This window comes from Caloenas nicobarica, chromosome 3, assembly GCF_036013445.1.
Source record: "Caloenas nicobarica isolate bCalNic1 chromosome 3, bCalNic1.hap1, whole genome shotgun sequence".
In the NCBI taxonomy this organism is placed as follows: domain Eukaryota; kingdom Metazoa; phylum Chordata; class Aves; order Columbiformes; family Columbidae; genus Caloenas; species Caloenas nicobarica.
The window spans coordinates 106052428-106070753 of record NC_088247.1 but is presented as its reverse complement, the minus strand read 5'-3'; the positions used below and the strand labels follow the sequence as shown (position 1 = coordinate 106070753).

General features: G+C 40.7%; 1 protein-coding gene across 1 annotated transcript; it reads right to left on the bottom strand.

The window, feature by feature from the left end:
* Positions 1-286: 286 nt before the first annotated feature.
* GTF2A1L (general transcription factor IIA subunit 1 like) lies at positions 287-12138 on the bottom strand. Its single transcript, XM_065630950.1, has 9 exons — positions 12109-12138; positions 10098-10199; positions 9686-9809; positions 8077-8132; positions 6747-6840; positions 4871-5469; positions 3057-3347; positions 2218-2307; positions 287-394 (listed from the first exon to the last, which is right to left on the bottom strand). The coding sequence occupies exons 1-9, from the start codon at positions 12127-12129 to the stop codon at positions 287-289; spliced, it is 1485 nt and encodes a 494-aa protein (XP_065487022.1). The 5' UTR covers positions 12130-12138.
* Positions 12139-18326: the final 6188 nt, after the last annotated feature.

Genomic DNA, 18326 nt, shown 5'->3' with positions numbered 1-18326 from the left:
TAACAGATTCAATATTTCAGTCTTTAAAGCTATTCATGCCAATAACATTTCTTGGGTACAACAGTAATGAAATAATCAGAAAACAGCAAAGAAAGCTGAGTAGCTAACAATACAGTGGTTTAGTTTGCATGGATTAACAAAACTGGTTTTTCATATTTTTGTCACTGATTTGTTGTTTTGTTGGTCTGGGTTTTTTAATGGCAAAACAATAGAAAGTCTAGTTGTTTCACAGAAGGTCTATAAGAGAATAATGCCACAGTCTTAAAGTACATACTTCAGTGAGGTTTCACCACTCTGCATCGCCAACAGCTTTTGCAAAAACATGGTCTTTACCCTCAAAGGACATCACTCCATCTTTTAAGTAGAACTTCCATTTGTTCTTACTTCGATGTATCTGATGAATTAAAAAAAAAAAAAAAAATCAATGCCCCACACCCCCAAAAATATTTTAGACCATCCATTTAAAAAGAAAGGTTTTTTAAGCACAACTTGGTTTACAAACCTCATTTTTCTTTTAAAATCCTGTTAGCCCAGAACATGTGACACACTGCCACTGAACACACCACAAGTATTCAATATAGACAGTAGATTTCAGTTGTTTATAATGAATTCCCTGCCCTCTTCAAGAGAACAACCTCCTGAATCTCAATAATGGAGCAGCTTCATGAGCGTATCAGCCCCAAAATATACTGCATCTTGCAAACGAGTATGGCTTAACCACTGAAATGCAGCCATCTCCTTCTCCCATACACATTGCAAAGCAATATTGCATGCATAGAGGCTTTAGGATAAGGCTAAAAGCATGAAAACTTTGCTTAAAAGCAAACTCTGCCATACAAAAAAAAAAATAATCTGCATATTCTGTTTCCTTTTAAAGGCCTGCAAAATTATCTGTACTGTGGAAAGCTGGGGGTTTGTTTGGTTTTGGTTTTTAATACTATAAGAATGAATTTCAAACATCTCTGGAAAATTTCTTGGATTTTAAGCATCAGTCTATTTTCAAGTCTAGAAAGAAAAAAGAGGGAAAAAATGAAATGGGATAGTAATTTTGCAAACAGCATTCTTCTACAGGTAACAAGGTAATTTAACAGATAGCTGTTTGAATCTACTTTCTGCTAGGCCTACATGTTTTATGAAATCTATATAGGAAAGGGGAAAGCTACCAACATCTTCCCCCAACTTCTGTAACTGTTAATTTCTAATAACATCTGATCTTAAATTTCCTATAAGACATGTCCAATACTGAATTTCTTATCACTTTTTAAACATTTTCAACCAGTTTTTCAGCTTATTACAGACAAAACTTGCAGTAGATAACAATATACACTACCTATAGCCTCTGTAACATTAAACAATGTACTTTTTCAATGCAACACAGACACTGTGGCTTAATTTCAGATACATTTTCCAAAATATCTAGTTTCAGAAACACACAATCTGTTACACTTTAGGAAAGACAATTTTCTTACCAGCTCACCATTTGCTAAAACACAGCATTAAGGCAGGCCTAACTGAACACACACAAAAAATTATCACTAGTCACTTCTGAAAAAATAAAAGCTAAGGCACATTCTTAGGCAAACTCTAGATGCATTTTCCCATATTTGCTTCAAAAGAAAACATGCACTTTGTTATGTTCAGCTCTTAAACTACTGACATGTGTCCGAAACCATACCAGAGTTAGAAATACTTAATTTGATCTTCAAGAGTTCAAAATAAGGTTGAATTTTAAACATTAAAAAGAAGGACGACAAAATTGCTCTTAACAACTGGGGTTTTTTCAGACACAACAGAATTCTAGTAGGATAATCACTCAGTAAGCACTTCAAAAGACAAAAAGTGTAAAAGAAAGTACACGTGCTCCCCTTTCTGTTACCCATTTCAAAAATCTTAATTCATGGCTGAAAATTCATACATACATCCATGGAGTTGTTGATATTACTTAGAAGTTAAGGAAATGCATAAGCTTTCGCAGCTTTACAAATCTGGTCTCCTTTCCTCTTCCTTTAACAGGCTATTATGAACCCATTGATTATTCTCATTTCAGAAAACAGCAGGTAAATCTTCAGACTATTGTCAGCTAAAGACCTAATTTAAACACTCAATTATAACAGCATGAGATTTTCTTTAAAAGGCACTGACAGATGACCAGATATGGATTTGCTGAATGTATTATTTAGAATGATTAAGGAACAAAGATACAACTATATACTGTACCTTGTCATACTGACAAACTATCACATTGTCGGTGTCAAACAAGTCTGGAGTGTCCTGTTCACTGACATCATCGCCAGAATTTAAGGGGTCCTAGAGATTAAAGTTGTATTTTACACATTCTTTCAGAATAGCATTGAAAATACTTGACATGAAACACACCTAGAACAATAAAAGGTTGCCACTGCAAAAATCAAGACCTAGAAGCTATGAAGATCATGTTGCACAAAGCTCATTTGTAACCATCTTCACATGCTTACGTTCTCAAAAACAAACAAAAACACAGGTCAAAAAGCAGAACTGCTAACTGATAAAGCTGACCCCAGTAACTAGAATACTAATCAACTGGTATTCATTTGAAGTCCAGATGCTATGAGTTGATTCTCTTGTGAATCTCTAGGATACAAGAATGCACTTCTTTAAGAAAAGCCTGTTCCTAGGAAACATATGTACTTGTATCACATTGTTCTCTTCTGTCTAAACCCCTGCAGTCCTTCAGAAGGAACAGACACCTAGATTTGTATATTGATCTTATTTAAATAAAAAGCAAAACTCCATTCCACTGAGGCCAGAGTTTTACCATAGAAATTTAATTCTGGTAATGAAGTATTTTAATTCATCCAATAAACAAATGACTTCTCAACATCTCTTTCATTTGTCCACGCTCCTCATACTGAGCTCTCAAGTAATTTCTCAACAGTACCTCCTGTCTCAAGAGGTATATAATTTAACTATGCATTCTCTGCATTAAACTTGCCAGGAATTGTTCTGGGTCCAACAATTCAACAGTCAAGATAAATACACTATTGTCATGTGTTTCACAAGGCTTAAAAGTAAATTACCTCCTCAACTATATCTATTTGGGGCTCTTCATTATCACCACCACTGCTGCTAGACTCAGTGCTTGTAATACTGTCACATTCTTCATCATCATCTTCCTCATCCTCCAGAACTTTTAGATCCTCTGATTCAATAATACCAATGAATTCATTCTCTTCCCTATATTTTGTATGTGGTATTTCTTCCTTGGGAGAAACATCACCAGTACCATCTAGCTGAATTATGTCTTCAATGTCACTGCAGATATCCTTCTCTGATCGTAAATTAGATTCCATCTGCTCAGTAGGTTCCATCTGACAGGAATAAAAAGAGACCAGAGACAGCTTGTGAATTAACACCGCAGAGCCTTCATTCTCCAGTACAAAGCCTGAGATCTTTGTTTAATAAAGTAAAAAGATTGGGGCACTAAAATGAGAGTTTCAAGTCTTGGACTACTTGTAAACCCTGACTACATTTGCAAATCTTGCTCTTACACTTAAACAGAATCCATGCCAAATATTCCTCAGCAATACAAAAAGACATTTTCTTAGACTTTTCTTTAAGTTGTACCAAACCAACTTCAAGAAAAAGACAATCCACTGGGCCGTTAGAATTTCTACTGCAAATAAAACTCCAAAACAAAAAAAGGGAAACAAGCTACTCCCCTGCCCCCAAAAATAGCATTTTTCATTTTTGAAATGAGTCAAGATTAACTCATCCTTCTCCCTCAATTCAATCAAAATTATTTGTTTCAAAAACATCTAAAAAGCTGAGACAGTAACTATTTCAGTACTTCAAGTTACCGTTCATAAAAGTGCTAGAATTCCTAAACTGAGTGTTCATAGGAGCATAAAAGCGCTTTAAGCTTTCAGCCATCTTCAGTTTCTCATTAAATCTTTATTGTAGCACTTAATTCACATCCACATACTCTTTCTAGTTCAAGAAAACAACACTTTGTTTTGACCTTCTATTATTACTACTGACAGTAGTAAGACATCCTGCCATCAAAAAGTTCAGATGAGTAACATAACATGCCTTCTATTTACAGTCATTTGTCATTACTGTCATTAAATTTGCATTTAGTAAATTTGCCTCAATCACATATAAGCACTACAACTCAAAGTCAACAAGCCGGCCTGAACTTAAAAACATCTGCAAATAATTTCTGGAACAAAAATTAGATGAGGTCAGGAAAGTGGCTTCCTAATTAAAATCATTCAAGTCTTCCACACAGCTCTAGCTGAATTCTAGTTTGTTCAGTATTTTTTACCAAGGAAATACATTTCCTTCCAGCAGATTTTCACTTATCAAATCTGACTTTTCATACTCAACATGCATTCGCAATGCAAGTTAAATACTCTTCGCACAGTACAAGTTAAAACTAACCCCAGCTGACATTGCAAAAGCAATTTGCCCACAGCTGGCCATTATCCACAGGCAGATTCACTGTCACAATGACATGGAAGTTCTCAAAGGGTCATTTATGTCTGTTCAGTCAAAAAAACCCACAAACTATTATGCCCCAAAATTGTCAGTAAGTCTAAGAATACACTATATCTATGCATTACACTTTGAGCATTTTTTTAGATTGACATTCTCTTCAATAACAGTATTTCAGCAGTATTTGTGAGAAATTCTTAATGTAAAACTAAGCAAACAGCTACTGCTATTCAAAACAAGCTCAAGAATGAACTTTAAAATTATAATAATTTTTCTTATTATAATTTAGAGGTGCTAATTGTAACTTACAGATGTGTTTGATCACATCTGTTCTGATACTCCAAACAACCATCTCCGACAGATGTATTTTCACCAGCTAAGAAATAAAAGGCCTTACCTTGTCAGAGGAAGCAATGCTGTCGTGATCCTTCAGAACAGCATTATCATCCAAACTTTTGCCCATGATAATCAGGTCAATGATATCAGACACCTGCTGTTGCACGGACTGCTGAGGCTCAGTGTCAAACTGCCCCTCCACATCCAGCAGGACACTGCTGGAGTTGTTTGCCAAGGACTCTGTGGGAGAAAACCCTCCAGAGGCTTCTGGAGTAAACACAGCTGTGTGAAGACTGCCGTGCTGGGATTTTTCTGTTGAGTCTGCACACTGATTCAACGCTGCATTAGATGCAAGTGGCTGCTGACACAGAGAAGGCTGCTGGACCAATGTAGTATTGGCAGAGTTCTCCAGGTGGTTTTGTTCCACGACATTTGGTGGAAATACCATGGTCTGTTGGACAGCAGTCTCCTGGGGTTGTAACATTTCAGCAGCTGCCTGGGCAGAAGATGCATTCACCTGTGCAACACTGGCAACGTTGGCTTGCAGAACTGAAGGCTTCTCAAGGGGCTGAAACATCTGCTGAACAGGGTGATGGAAAATACTTGCACCTCCTGGGGCCTGTGTAACCATCACAGGCACATTTACCTTATAAAGCTGCCCTACAAAGAGAAAAGTTTAAAAGTGCTTCAGCGGGTTAAGCTTAGAGGGTTTATCCTGGCCACTCTCCTGTTACCACTAATAACCAATAGCAAACACTCAGGCAGACTGTGAGAAACAGGACAGTTACAAAGCAGTACTTTCTCTAAGCACAATTGCAGCCTTTGAAAATTAAGTGTTCAGAGGCTGTTTCAGTCAGAGCTTCCATCCAGACCATCATGTTTAATATCCCTTTCTGGTTTTGGCCTCCACAATACCTTGTGGCAGTCAGTTCAAGAATTTAATTACATGCTGGATTAAAAAAAATAAAATAAAAAATGGACCACACATCAACAAAAAAATAATCCTGTTTTGCATTTGTTTCCCCATCATTTCAGAAACGAAGGAATACAAGATAAAATGGTAAACTATTCCGTACCTACAGGAGCAGTTCACTCTTTTAAGGACCTTCAGGTATCCCTTCTAAAAAACTGCCTATTTTAAAAAAAACAAAACAACTCCTAGTTTATCTGTCCTCTCATTATATGAAAACCACTCCAACTGCTGACTTCTTAAAGATTATTATTATCAGTGTTAGAAGCTGAGCCAGAGCTAAGCTTATAATGTCATTTAATTATTCTTTTCCCCACACACAAGCTTACAGACAGAGTCACTGATACCAGCCTATAGGTCTCAAAACCTTAGGAATTATACCTGAAATAGAGATCTAGTGACATTAGTTCTCAAAGAACAGCTGTTTGAGGAAAAAGTCAATCAGTGACTGAAATAAGCCTTCCACTCATCACACCCTAAGCAGTACTAGCACATTTTTGTACAAGCAGTACAGGCAGTTTTGTCAGCAAAGAGTGGGAGCAAAAAGGTTTATGGATGATTGGATTTTATTTGAATGAGAAGTCAATTCAATTCTGAAGCACCAGAATGTCTTTGCCTTTTAAAAACATGGAAGATATTCCTCATATAGGGGAAGGATATACCCATGTCTGAAGTGACAAAAGAACGCATTTGTAAGCACTTGTAAAACAAAAAAATGGCATCACCTGGCAGCCCATGTTAACTGATCTTGCAAGTGTACACAACTGACACACTAACTAATCAATGTAATTACTTCCCCCACGCAGCAATTACAAACACAAACTACAAAGGAAGAGGAGGATAAATGGCTCTACCCCCTCTATACTTTAACTTCACATTTGTTTTATCTACTGTACTTGGAACCATCTTTCAATATCCACATACAGTCAATGCACTGTAACATTTTACATCTCCTCTTTAATCTTACCAGATGCTGTCTGTAGCGTCACTCCAGCTGGTACATGTATAGGATAAGCAATACCCGTAGGGAGAGTAAGAGTTGCACCTGCTTGTGGAGCACCCTAGATACACAAGAGCTTTAGTAAGAAACAGTGCATACTTTATCTCCTAGGCCCCAGCACGTCACACTAACATACCCAGACAAAACATGAACGAGGGCCTTTTTGTGATGATCTTTACTGAGGAGTTGCTTCAGACTTTTGGGATTTAGACAGATAAACAGTATTCTGTACTGACATGATAACCACTTGCCCTGTTTCCTGTTTTCCAGTTATCCCCTTTTCATAAACAGAACACTTTTCTGTACCCCCTCAACATGCACACAATTCAGAAAGGTATTTTTCCACTCAGAGCCACTTCTACCTAAGCTTATGCATTACTCCACGCAGCACAGACTCCTTGCCTGGACCTATGAAGTCACTTCACATTCTCTTTTTCTCCTGAAAAGCAAAGAGTTAGATATATGGCTCCCTTTTGAACTGACTGTTCCAGACAAATCCAGACTTTCAATCAGGAAACTTGCATGTTATACAAACACCTTCCCCATGTTATACTTGAGCTTGGCAAGCTAGTTACCTTGATGCTTAGGAGGAACTCAATAAATTCATTAAGCTTTGATAATTAATAGCCCCACTCCAAACAAATTTTGACATGCCCAGAGTTCAGAATCTGTCAACTCTAAAAACACTCATTTTCTTCTGGATGATTTCTATGCCTTGCAGCTAATGCTCCTCCCAGCGTCACTACTGCTTAGCATTTCCCAGCCATGCATTAATTTCATACCCAGTAACCAAAAACAAAAAAGGGGGGGCGGAATCTGGGGGATCTGTAGATGTGCATTTCTACTAGACTTCCATCTTATGGGCTAAATACAGCTGGGTCCTCCAACACGCTTCTCGCTGCACTGCTTGCAAAACCAACAGGTAGGTCCCCATCATTGCTCCTTCTGTTTGAGCAGTGAAAAGAGTTACAGCTCTCCCTTTGCAGACTATTAATTTTTGTATAGTTTTCCTTAAAAAAATAAAATAAAAGGGCTAGAAGTAACAACACTGAGTTTCTTCAGCTGTTGATTCTCTCTCAGCAGGACTCATGCTCCCTTACCTACTATACCATATTGGACAATTGAAATTGTCATGGGAAATGGTACTTTTTCAGTCCCTAAATGCTGTCCTAAAGCATCTATACATGGAAAATATTTAATACTTGCCTCCTGTTAAGCCTACTAACAACTGACAAACATAATTATTTGGAATTCAGAATAATCAAAACTGAAATAAGATACCACTACAGCTACATACCAGATCTGCTGCTGTCAAATGCTGAAAACCTCTGCCAGCTGGGATGACTAAAGAAGCTATTAAAAAAAAAAAAAAAAGACACTTTACAAAAAACATTACTTTCTTGGACATAGTTGAGGCCCTTGAATATACTTCCCTTTATGTTGCTTCAAGCTTATGCTGTACTCAGCAGGGAGAGGTTACACCCAAATTTATAAAACTTACATTTTGCTAAAAGCTGGTCTTGGAGATGTTTTGTTTGTTTTAAAAATATTTCTATTTAACTATTTGATCCATTTAAGTTGCACTGTAAAAATTAAGCATGCCATTTCTATCTATTACATCAACTAGAAGGATGGATGTGCAATGCTACTATTTGAACATGACCAAGAACATATATGTAAAATGTATTGCCTTGTCAACATAAGGAAGATATGCAACTATTTTTCTGCACCACAGAAAATCCAGTGTTGCTCATAGAAGGAACAGTAGGGTGGGATTTTCAAAAGCACTCAGTACTGACTTCAGTGAGAGAAGATAAGCCAAAGGGAAAACTCTCCCAGGCTTCAACAAGCAAACAATTTAGGTAGTCCTAACTACTTTGAAAATTTCTAGCCACAGGACAGTTCAAATACCATTTAACATTTAAAAAAAAAAAAACCCCAAACAAAAAACAAACCTCACTGGCTTCAACAGATTGTTTTGCCTTAGTACTACCCTTCCAAAATTTAGGAGTAACAAGGTAAAGCTCATTAAATATAAAGCCTCCAATAGCAAACAAACCCAAAAGTATACTCCCTTTAACCACATGGAATAAATAAAATACCTGTTTCCAAAACCAGCCCATTCAACTATGAAGACTCAAAAAAAACAGATGAAGAGTGCCTGCCCAACTGTGAAGAGCACTATGACACAGATTTTCATTAAATCATATGTTTTTTGTCCTTAATGGGGAAAGGTCCTCATGGCCTCTCACACTGGGAGAAGCCTCAGCTGAGCATAATACTCTGCCATAACACTACCACAGTGGTCAGCTGCACTTAATTGAGAAGAACAGGTCCTGATGTCAAAGCCTCTGTGAAAGTCAAGTACTTCTCTGTGACAGGAATGCTGCTTTTAGGAAAACTAACTGAAAGACAAACAAAAAACCTCCCCAAAAACTCCCACTCTGCTGTTTGAGCAAGGGATTACATTTTCACAAGTGCAGAACCAGATTAAAATCCAACATGACAGCCAAGCTGCATGGCACGAACATGCCATATAACCTCTGTACACATTATGCCACACATTAAAAGGGCAAGTAAAACCTTACCCCTTCTGGTAAATTTGCAAGTGAACGGCTACACTTCTGAACCGCAGAAAAGGCGGCTAAAATTCTCTTCACGTTTCATTACTGGAACTAAGCAGTATATCAAGAGCACATAGCCATAACTGCATTGCTTTATCAAAGTTTAATTAATCCTTTATTGGTCAAATTCCATTTTCAAATAATTGCTGTTCCCCATCATCCTAGATATATACATAAGTATTGCAAACCAAGATTATTGCAGCACCTTCAAGTATTCTAAAAAGATTCTTGAATCACTGAGCTATTCTTGAATTGCATCTGTTGTGTTCAACAACACCTGACCTGCTGAAGCCTGCAGAACACGGTGAAAATTGTGCGGCAATTGCAGGGTAAACTGTGGAGAATGGTGGTTATGTCTGAAGAAGCCTTCTGTTGCTTTAGACTGCACCACCTTGGTTTCCCAAAGCTGCAGAAAGATTATTATTAAGGTCAACAGACACCAGCTTTAAAAATAAACCACATTTAAAATTATAATCAGGTATTCCTAGTTTTTACAAGAGTAAATTGATTCTATCCAATAAAGATGGTAACAATCACTACAGAATTTCAGCTTCCAGCAGCCCAAGACATCATCCACATTGAAACTCTAAGGGCAAAATTTTGCATGTTTTGGAGGGCAAAGAAATGGACAGGTACATCATCTCAAAGGAAAAAAAATAAACAACAACTCTTAATGCAGGGGAACCAAACAAACCTGTTTCAATTCTTTCAGAACCTGTTCCTCTAAACCCTCTTCTGCAAAGAGTTCCCGCACACCTTCAATCACATCTTCAATAATGGACTTGTATAGTTTAGGCTACATAAATAAATAAATATTTTCAAGTTAAGATGAGCATTAAGCCATTTGAAATGATAGCACAACGTCTAATCTCACTGCATAAACTACTGTTACAAACTGAACAGCATAAACAGATCAGTGTAGCAAACTGAATACTCTTGTCAAGTGCAGAGGTCTGCAAGTCCACTCGTTCTTTTCAATATGACATCTCCAGGAACAGACATCCCTGGAAAAAAATTGGATTCAAGCCTCAAATTATTGCTTTCTGCAGGCTATGAAATGCTTAGGAAAATCTTAGAAATGTTAGAAAAACAACTGTTGTGCTATATTTTCAAACAAGCATGTAAAAAAAGTCAGTTTAAAACTGACATTTACCACTTAGTATCATTATAGTGTCATTGCTCCTAACTTAAAGACCAACCAACAATACAAGCTACTAAAAATGAGATGTGCCAATTCTATCGGAATATACATAAAATGTAAGTAACCTGCAAGCAATAACTTTTTTATTTGTGGTCTGATGCCGTACAGTAGTTTAGCTATGGAAATGTTAATAGTACAGTTATCAATACATATAATTCATCCTATATTACAATAGGACTCCAATGCAACATTGGATTCCTTCTTCTGTCCATGTCAGTGATTAAATCCTAATTCTCCAGTCAGACCTGGACAACAGACACACATGAGCTTCAAGATTCATCCACTCAGATACAAATGTTACATAATAAGCTTTTAGCAGTTTAAAGCTTATTAATCTTGATTATCATTACCAGCAAAATAGCCTACACAAGGTGAAAGACGTAGCTGAAATTTTTAGGAAACCTTAGAAGTTAAGATTGCAAAATATTAATTTACATTTCTCTAACTTAACATCAAATTATATGCTACTGCTCTAAAGTTGTTCTAAACTGCAGACGACGAACAACGTGTTTAAAAAAAACCCTGGCGGTTATTAAAAAGTAACAAATTATGCTTTTTGCAAAAGGCTGTCAGCACAACATAGCACTACTTTAAAATAACCATACTCATGTATGATTTCTTATGGGAGGGTAGAGATCTCCAAGAATTCCCCCAGCACATTTCAGGATACTAGGAATATGCGAAGAAAAAAAAATTTAATCTTGTACCGCTACACTAAGAGATGTTGACTAGCCCGTATGTCGAATGCTTTGCCGTCATTGCTAATCCAGAAGAGAAACTGAATTTAAATCTTTCAACAGGCCTATTACTCTCCCCAGGATTGCCAAGCTATAGTAAGTACGAATATTTATTATGCTACATAAAAACTGCACACAGCAACTGTAAAACTCAACTACTGCGTGTTTTCAAATCAAAGAAGAACGGTTGCAGCGCAGGCGCTGCCGTGCCCTGGTTCTCCCCCTTTGCACGCAGGCAGCCCTTTGCCATGACTGGGCCATCCACGCTGGGACCCACCGGTGCCACGAATCAGTTTTATTTGTCACACGGTGGGGTGGCACCTATCAACACCCCATTCCAGCAAAGCCAAAAACAAGCCTTAAGGGGAAGCCTCCGAGGCTCCCCTGGCACCGCTGCCAGCCGAAGGGCCATTTTAAGCCCCGCATGAGGCGAGGCAGCGGCAGACGGGACCCGAGGGCACAGCAGCCGCCGCCCTGCGCCGGGCACCGCGGAGCTCGCAGGGGATCCCTCCCCAGCCTGGGGCTGCCCGGCGCCTCACACCAACCCCCCCACACCAAAAATAACGGCTCGCAGGTCGCCCCCCCGCTCCCCGCGCCAGGGAGCGGCCGGCGGCCCCAGGTATCCTGCGGGGCGGCACCACCTCCCGCCGGGCCCAGGGAGGCGACGTCCCCGGCCCCTCTCTCCCGCCCGGAGGGGCCGCTCGCAGCTTCCAAGCCCGGCTACGCGCCGCGGGGCCGGGAATCGCCTCGCCGCCGCAGCCCCTCACCAGGGGATACGCGTGAGCCATGACGGCGGCCGCCAGCACCCCGCCCTCCCGCCTTAAGGCGCCGTTGTCGCCGCGGCGCGGACGGCCCGCCGCCGGCCCCGCCCCGGCCCCGCTCTGCCGTTTCCCCGCGGCTCCCGGTTTGCTTCCCTAACCCTGAAACGCCCCAGGCAGGGGGGAACGCTTGGGCGTAGCGGAGCGCTGGCTACTAAACCGGGATTTCTTCTTTCAGCTGCTCAGCCCAGAAAGAGGGACCAGTGGCTGCACGAAGCGCAGGGTTTGCAGTTCACACCCTGAGCTCTCGCCTGAAACTTCAGCTTCTGTCACTTATGAGGAAAGGCTGAGGGAGCTGGGGCTCTTTAGCTTGGAGGAGACTGAGGGGAGACCTCATTCATGTTTGTAAATATGTAAAGGGTGAGTGTCACAAGGATGGAGCCAGGCTCTTCTCGGTGACAACCAATGATAGGACAAGGGGCAATGGGTACAAACTGGAACACAGGAGGTTCCACTTAAATATGAGAAGAAACTTCTTCATGGTGAGGGTGCCAGAGCACTGGAATAGGCTGCCCAGGGAGGTTGTGGAGTCTCCTCTGGAGACATTCAAACCCACCTGGACACCTTCCTGTGTAACCTCATCTGGGTGTTCCTGCTCTGGCGGGGGGATTGGGCTGGATGATCTTTCGAGGTCCCTTCCAACCCCTGACATTCTGTGATGAAGGGCAGGCGACTTTGTCTGGTGAACAGGGGGAGTGAGAACCACGGTTGTTCCTGAGTGCAAAAATATACCTGGGAAAGCTGCCTACAGAAGCATATTATTTTGCTCTAACAAACTCCGAAGTCATTATTACCTCATAAACAGGGAGATAGTTGAAGTTACCAGTTAAGTAGCAGCAATCTGGTACAACTACTCAAATTATTGCTTATATTTGCAGCAATCTGTTCATACGTTAATACAGAGATTTACCAATTTAGCAGATACTCATCTGGAAAAATATTCGTTAATCTCATGTGTGCAGGAGAGTATATACTTTGATCTTTATACACCTTCTGTCTGCATACGGGTCAGTGCTACCCTGATCATTCTAAGAACCTGGAAACAATCTTATTTTCCTTCTTCCTTTCTTTTTCCATATTTAGGTAGCTATCGTAGTTACAGCGCTATTTGGCTTGTAAAGGGAAGATTCACTCATTAAGCTTTAATTTTTAAGGCTGACTTACACACTGTGAAGAATGAAAAGATTTTAATGAAAATACTGACAGACCCTTAATTATATAGCTAAACCAACACCTACAACAAGAAAAAAAACCAGCATCCATAATAATACTGTAAGTTGCATTTTCGCAAGCGAGACAAATGGAATTTGCTATTGAAGTAATTTTGCTCTGCAACAGAATATGTTTAATGACACTGTGTGGGTCTTGAATTAAACAACAATTGCATATTCAGCTGTTCTGTATGCCCCGCATCATCACGAGGAAAAGGCAAGCCATGTTGCTTTGTATATAGAATAATATAAATAATAAAACTTTTTTTTTTAAAGCACAGTGCTCATTTGAAACTGTCAGGGATAGTGCATACCAGGAGCATCATTATTCTTCTCTTGTCTGTTAGTCTTGTCGTGTTAGCAGAGACAGCAGGAAGAAGTTGCAGCCTTTAGGATCTCACCAGGCCCTGAAGGTTGTGGATGAGGATCCTGCAGCTGGCTGTGACTCATTCATGAGACAAATAAACCTGATGCAGAGCCATCTATCTGCCAGTGTACTGTACAGCAGTTTTAGAAGGCGAAAGTGCAAAAAGAACATTTACAAAGTAGCCCCCTCCTTTCTACAGACATTTTTTCATTTAGGGATTATGAAGTGCCTTGAAATTTGAACAATTTGTATGCTTAACTTCAAAAAGAGAGGAAGGCTGGGGAGCTTGATACCAAAGAATTTCTCAGCTGTCTCAGATGGTGCTCAGGTTACTTCAGCTGTGCAGGCCAAAGCAAATGGTCTTCACCTGTGCTGCAAGTTGACAGCGTGTGTCTGTGTGTGCCCATATGTAGCACATCCCACCAGCACAAGGCACTGCGGGTGTCCCCCATGTGTTGTAAATTATACCCTGTGTGTTGCTAGTAAATACCAAGGCTCCATCACCGAGGTCAATACATCAGCTTCCTTCATGCCAGGGACAGCAGAGGAAGCCTCCTGATAGCACAGGTATTGCTGCGGAGGAAGTGGAGACTGGGAATGGGAATACGGCTTTCCACACTGCACAGGGTGGTTGCAGAGGGCGCTTCCTGCTAACCAGGGCACCTACGCGTTCATCTGAGGTCTAGCAACATAATTTATATATGAGTTTATTTTAAAAATTCCTAGAGAATATGTCTTTTCATCCAGGCACTGCAAGCAGTGTCAGCTGAACAGCATGAGAAAGCCTGGTATACAGTGAAAAAATCCAGTCTTCTCTGAGCAAGAAAAAAAATATGAAAATATCTGTGAATAACATTACTCATACTGACTGGCTAGCTTTGATATTGGTGATCTTAACCTAGTGTCAGTGTCCAGCAATATAAAGTGCAAACCTGTCATGTTTTTCATGCTTATGGATTTGTTAACATTTAAGCCTAATTTTAAGAGAAGAAACTGAAGCACAGACACACCAGATAATCTTGCCCAGGCTCACAAATGGCAGTCAGGAACAGCATCCAGGTTTTGTCAGTCTTGGTTCAGCTTCTGATCCAGCTCTCCCCATTGTGGTCTCTTTAACAGCACACATGAGTATTAGAAGTCAGACTGTTGAAAAGATTAGCATGCTGTTCGAACCCTCCTGATTTTTTCAGGGTTTTCTCAGTATTTGAGATAGTGCTGCTTAAGGGCATCTCAAACATTCGTTTACTGGACAGGTTTTAATTTCTAATTATACTTCTCTTGGTACATGATGTCTAGAGATTTATTTTTTTATTATGAACCTTTATTAATCATTAAAAAACCACAAACAAGCAAACAAAAAACAACAACAACAAACAAACCCGTTTTCAAATGCCTTTCTTCTAGAAATGGAGAGCCCTCAGCAAACTCATTTGCTTGGTAATGAATGCCCTCTTCTGTTTAAACCCAGCATTGCTGCTGTAGAGGAACACACCTACTCAACCGCAGGACTGCAGAATTCTTTCTCCAGGCACATTTTACAAATACCATCATCCCCTTCCTTCCAAGTGAAAATAATCCTTAGGAGGAAGTGGTTGCAGAATCCAGGCAGTTATCATGGAGATGCCTTGACACGGGCAGAACTGTAATTTCATTTTAAAGATATTCTCTAACATACTCCCTTTGTTTCCAGCTGTTGACTCACAGATATATGGCGATTTAGTCTCATAACCAATTTTATTAACAGCGTGATTTTGTTATAAGCTCGATCATTTCCATCAGAGTTCTGAGACAGATAACACTGGGACCCGTGATTTGTTCCTCTTTCATTTATCATGTGTGACTCCTGTTTTTTCAAGGGCCCTTCCTTTTTTACCTGATTTAAACCACTTTGTCAGAGGAACTGTAGAAAGAATTGTCCCTTAATTCAATTTAATGACAAATTTTCAGGACAGAGTGCCATAAGAAGGGCTCTGACCTGTACATAGTGCTATATAAAAATGGCAAGACCTGATGGATTGAATACACTGAACGGTACTGTGAAATCTCAGCTCCTCGATAAACCCAGAGACTTGCGTGGTATGAGTAAGTCTAATTAAGGATTAAATAAGCCTTGCCTCTCCTAAATACACACCGTGATACATATGCCTTAGGTGGAGAAAGAGCCTCAAAGGGAACTAGCAGCCTCCAGCCACTTCACTGTCCTTACTCTCATCGCTGCTTTCTTCACAGTCCTGCTGGTGCCCAGCTCAGCGCTCCTCTCATGTCCCCTCACCTCCTTTGCTGTCTGCCTTGTTCCCTTGTGCATGACATACAGATGTTTACAGCACCTTCTTTCCCCAGAGAGACCTCAACCTCTGCCCTGTGCCACCAAGACACCCCCCTCTTCATCAGTGGCTGAAATCTGTCCCCTCCTCACCTGTCTGTAATTGCCGCTTACCTGCTCCTGGGCTCCAGTGCAGAGGGACCGGCTGCAGGGGTGTGCAGAACCACGCAGAGGCCGGGTGCAGCGCAAGGGTAAATGCCAGAAACATCATTCCTCCTCAACTGAATTAGCTGCTGGAAGCTCATGGTCGAGCAGATGATGGCTGAAGTCCAGCAGCTTTAGTGTCAAGTTAAATAAGAGCAGAGCAGCATGGTTTGGTCAAGGCCAATTTGCTCTAACTTTGCATTGGGTAATTTGGAGAGGAGTAAAGCTGAGCAACCACAGCAGCCCCTTTCACCAGCAGTGGGTTTTGTAGCACCACCCACATCGCTGAAATCATCCAGCAAGTGACTTAGAGAGACAGGTTTGAGCACAGCTTAGCAGTCAGGTTCTCCCTTTTACTGCCTAATTGATACCAGTTTAACTCTACTAAAGAATAACTCAGACATATGGAAACTAAGCTGCGTTACTGTATTGGGTCTTGAAAGCATTTATGTGAGGATCACAGTATTTGCTCAAGCTCATCTTCCTGAGCTTCTCTTTCTGAGCAAACGTGATGGGACTCATCCTGTCCTAATACTTGACTGTACACACCTTTTTACTCTTCCCCCCGCCCCCCAACTCTACTTTGGAGAGGATCTACTACACACCCTTTTTGCCAATATTAACCATACAATTAGCAGCAAAACTATTCAGTAACTCATTCCCATGGCTGGGTGGAAACACTTTCCATCTGCATGCTGTAGCTTTCCAAAAAGGGGACTAAAACAGCCTTTCATCTTTTCTCCTCATGCAGTAGATGGATCCCTGTGTCTCAGATGAGCAGTCATCTAAATCTTGGTGTCAGTACTTAGACAGTAAAATCTACTCAACATTGCAGATGACTTGGCAGATGAAGGTCCTTCCCTAGAGAGCAATCCAACAAGGTTATAACAGTAGCTTACCTCTGGGTATCGTCAGGCTAATGCCAAAATTCTTGCTGTAAATCCTCTGTGTCCCACTGCTGGGTTTTATTTGATATTTTCATTGCATCTCCTATAGCACAACTGTGTCATTGGTTCCTTGCATGAGCAAGACCTTCCTGTCCAGGAAGGTAAATTACCATTACTAACAGCTGTACAGCTGTGATGCAGGGATGCCTAAGATGGATTGAGTTGTTCTGCTTGGAGTGTAATGGCAGCACATACTACATGAAAGCAGGGAGAGCTGCGGGGCACAGTGCTGCCCTTTGGGACGCCATGAGCAGGCACCAGCTCAGCGTGTTCAGGTAGGGCACCTCTCACCGTGCCCCATCAGTCCCACATCTTGCCTCTGGTGGCTCTGCCCATGTCCCCTCTTCTTCAGCTGCTCCTGACTTCTCCTCTTCCCCACCCTAGAAGAACATTCAGTTCATTCCCCCCCTGCAGCTACTTGCAACTTCCTTTTCAAAAGCTTCCCTTGAAGGCCCTTCTCTGCATGGGTTCCTCACCACTTATCTATAATATTCCAATCCCCTTTACAGCTAAACCTTTTCACTTGGCTTAGAGAGGCTGCAGTTCTCCTTAGCCCTTGCAAACAAGCTCTGCCCGGTGCCCTTTCCTTCTGCCAACTCCTGCTCACTCCCTGCCTCCCCCCTCTTACCCCTACCCCCTGCCACTCGGGGGTGGGTCCTTTGCACTCCCAACATGTCCCCACTTCTGACTTTTCCCCTCAGACTTTTATTGTTGAATATGGAAATGGAAGTGAAAGTTATTCTGTTAAACCAAAAAGGCCATCACAATGCAACATAATGCTAGACTGTACCTACCTACAACCAGAAATATCTAATCACACTGGGTTTTGTGGGATAGCAAAGCAGAGTTTGAGCCAATGCTTTTTCTTTTTGTCAGTAAGGACTGAGCAGGGAGCATCAACATCACTTAAAACATGCTATGATTGTTATTGTAAAAAATTACAGGTTGTTTTTACTAAGGAAAGAACAGGGCTATAAAGTAGCACATACTAGGAAACTGTCCCCAAAATAAGTTTTCGTGAATTTGCTTGTGTTCTAAAAATATACTATCTCACTTTTTCATGTACCTGAATCATGTTGTTCACTGATACTTTTAAACATTGCAGAATGTTTAATCTGTGGAAGGGGACTGTACTTTTTCTTGACACCTGCTTTCCATTTGCAGTGCTCAATGAA

Bases quoted from the DNA above. Each gene is read 5' to 3' on its own strand.
- GTF2A1L (XM_065630950.1), bottom strand. From the start codon at position 12,129: ATGGCTCACGCGTATCCCCTG. The intron at 3,348-4,870 runs GTAAGGCCTTTT...TATTCCTGTCAG, and splicing joins GCATTGCTTCCTCTGACAAG to ATGGAACCTACTGAGCAGAT. The intron at 2,308-3,056 runs GTAATTTACTTT...TTTAATCTCTAG, and splicing joins AAATAGATATAGTTGAGGAG to GACCCCTTAAATTCTGGCGA.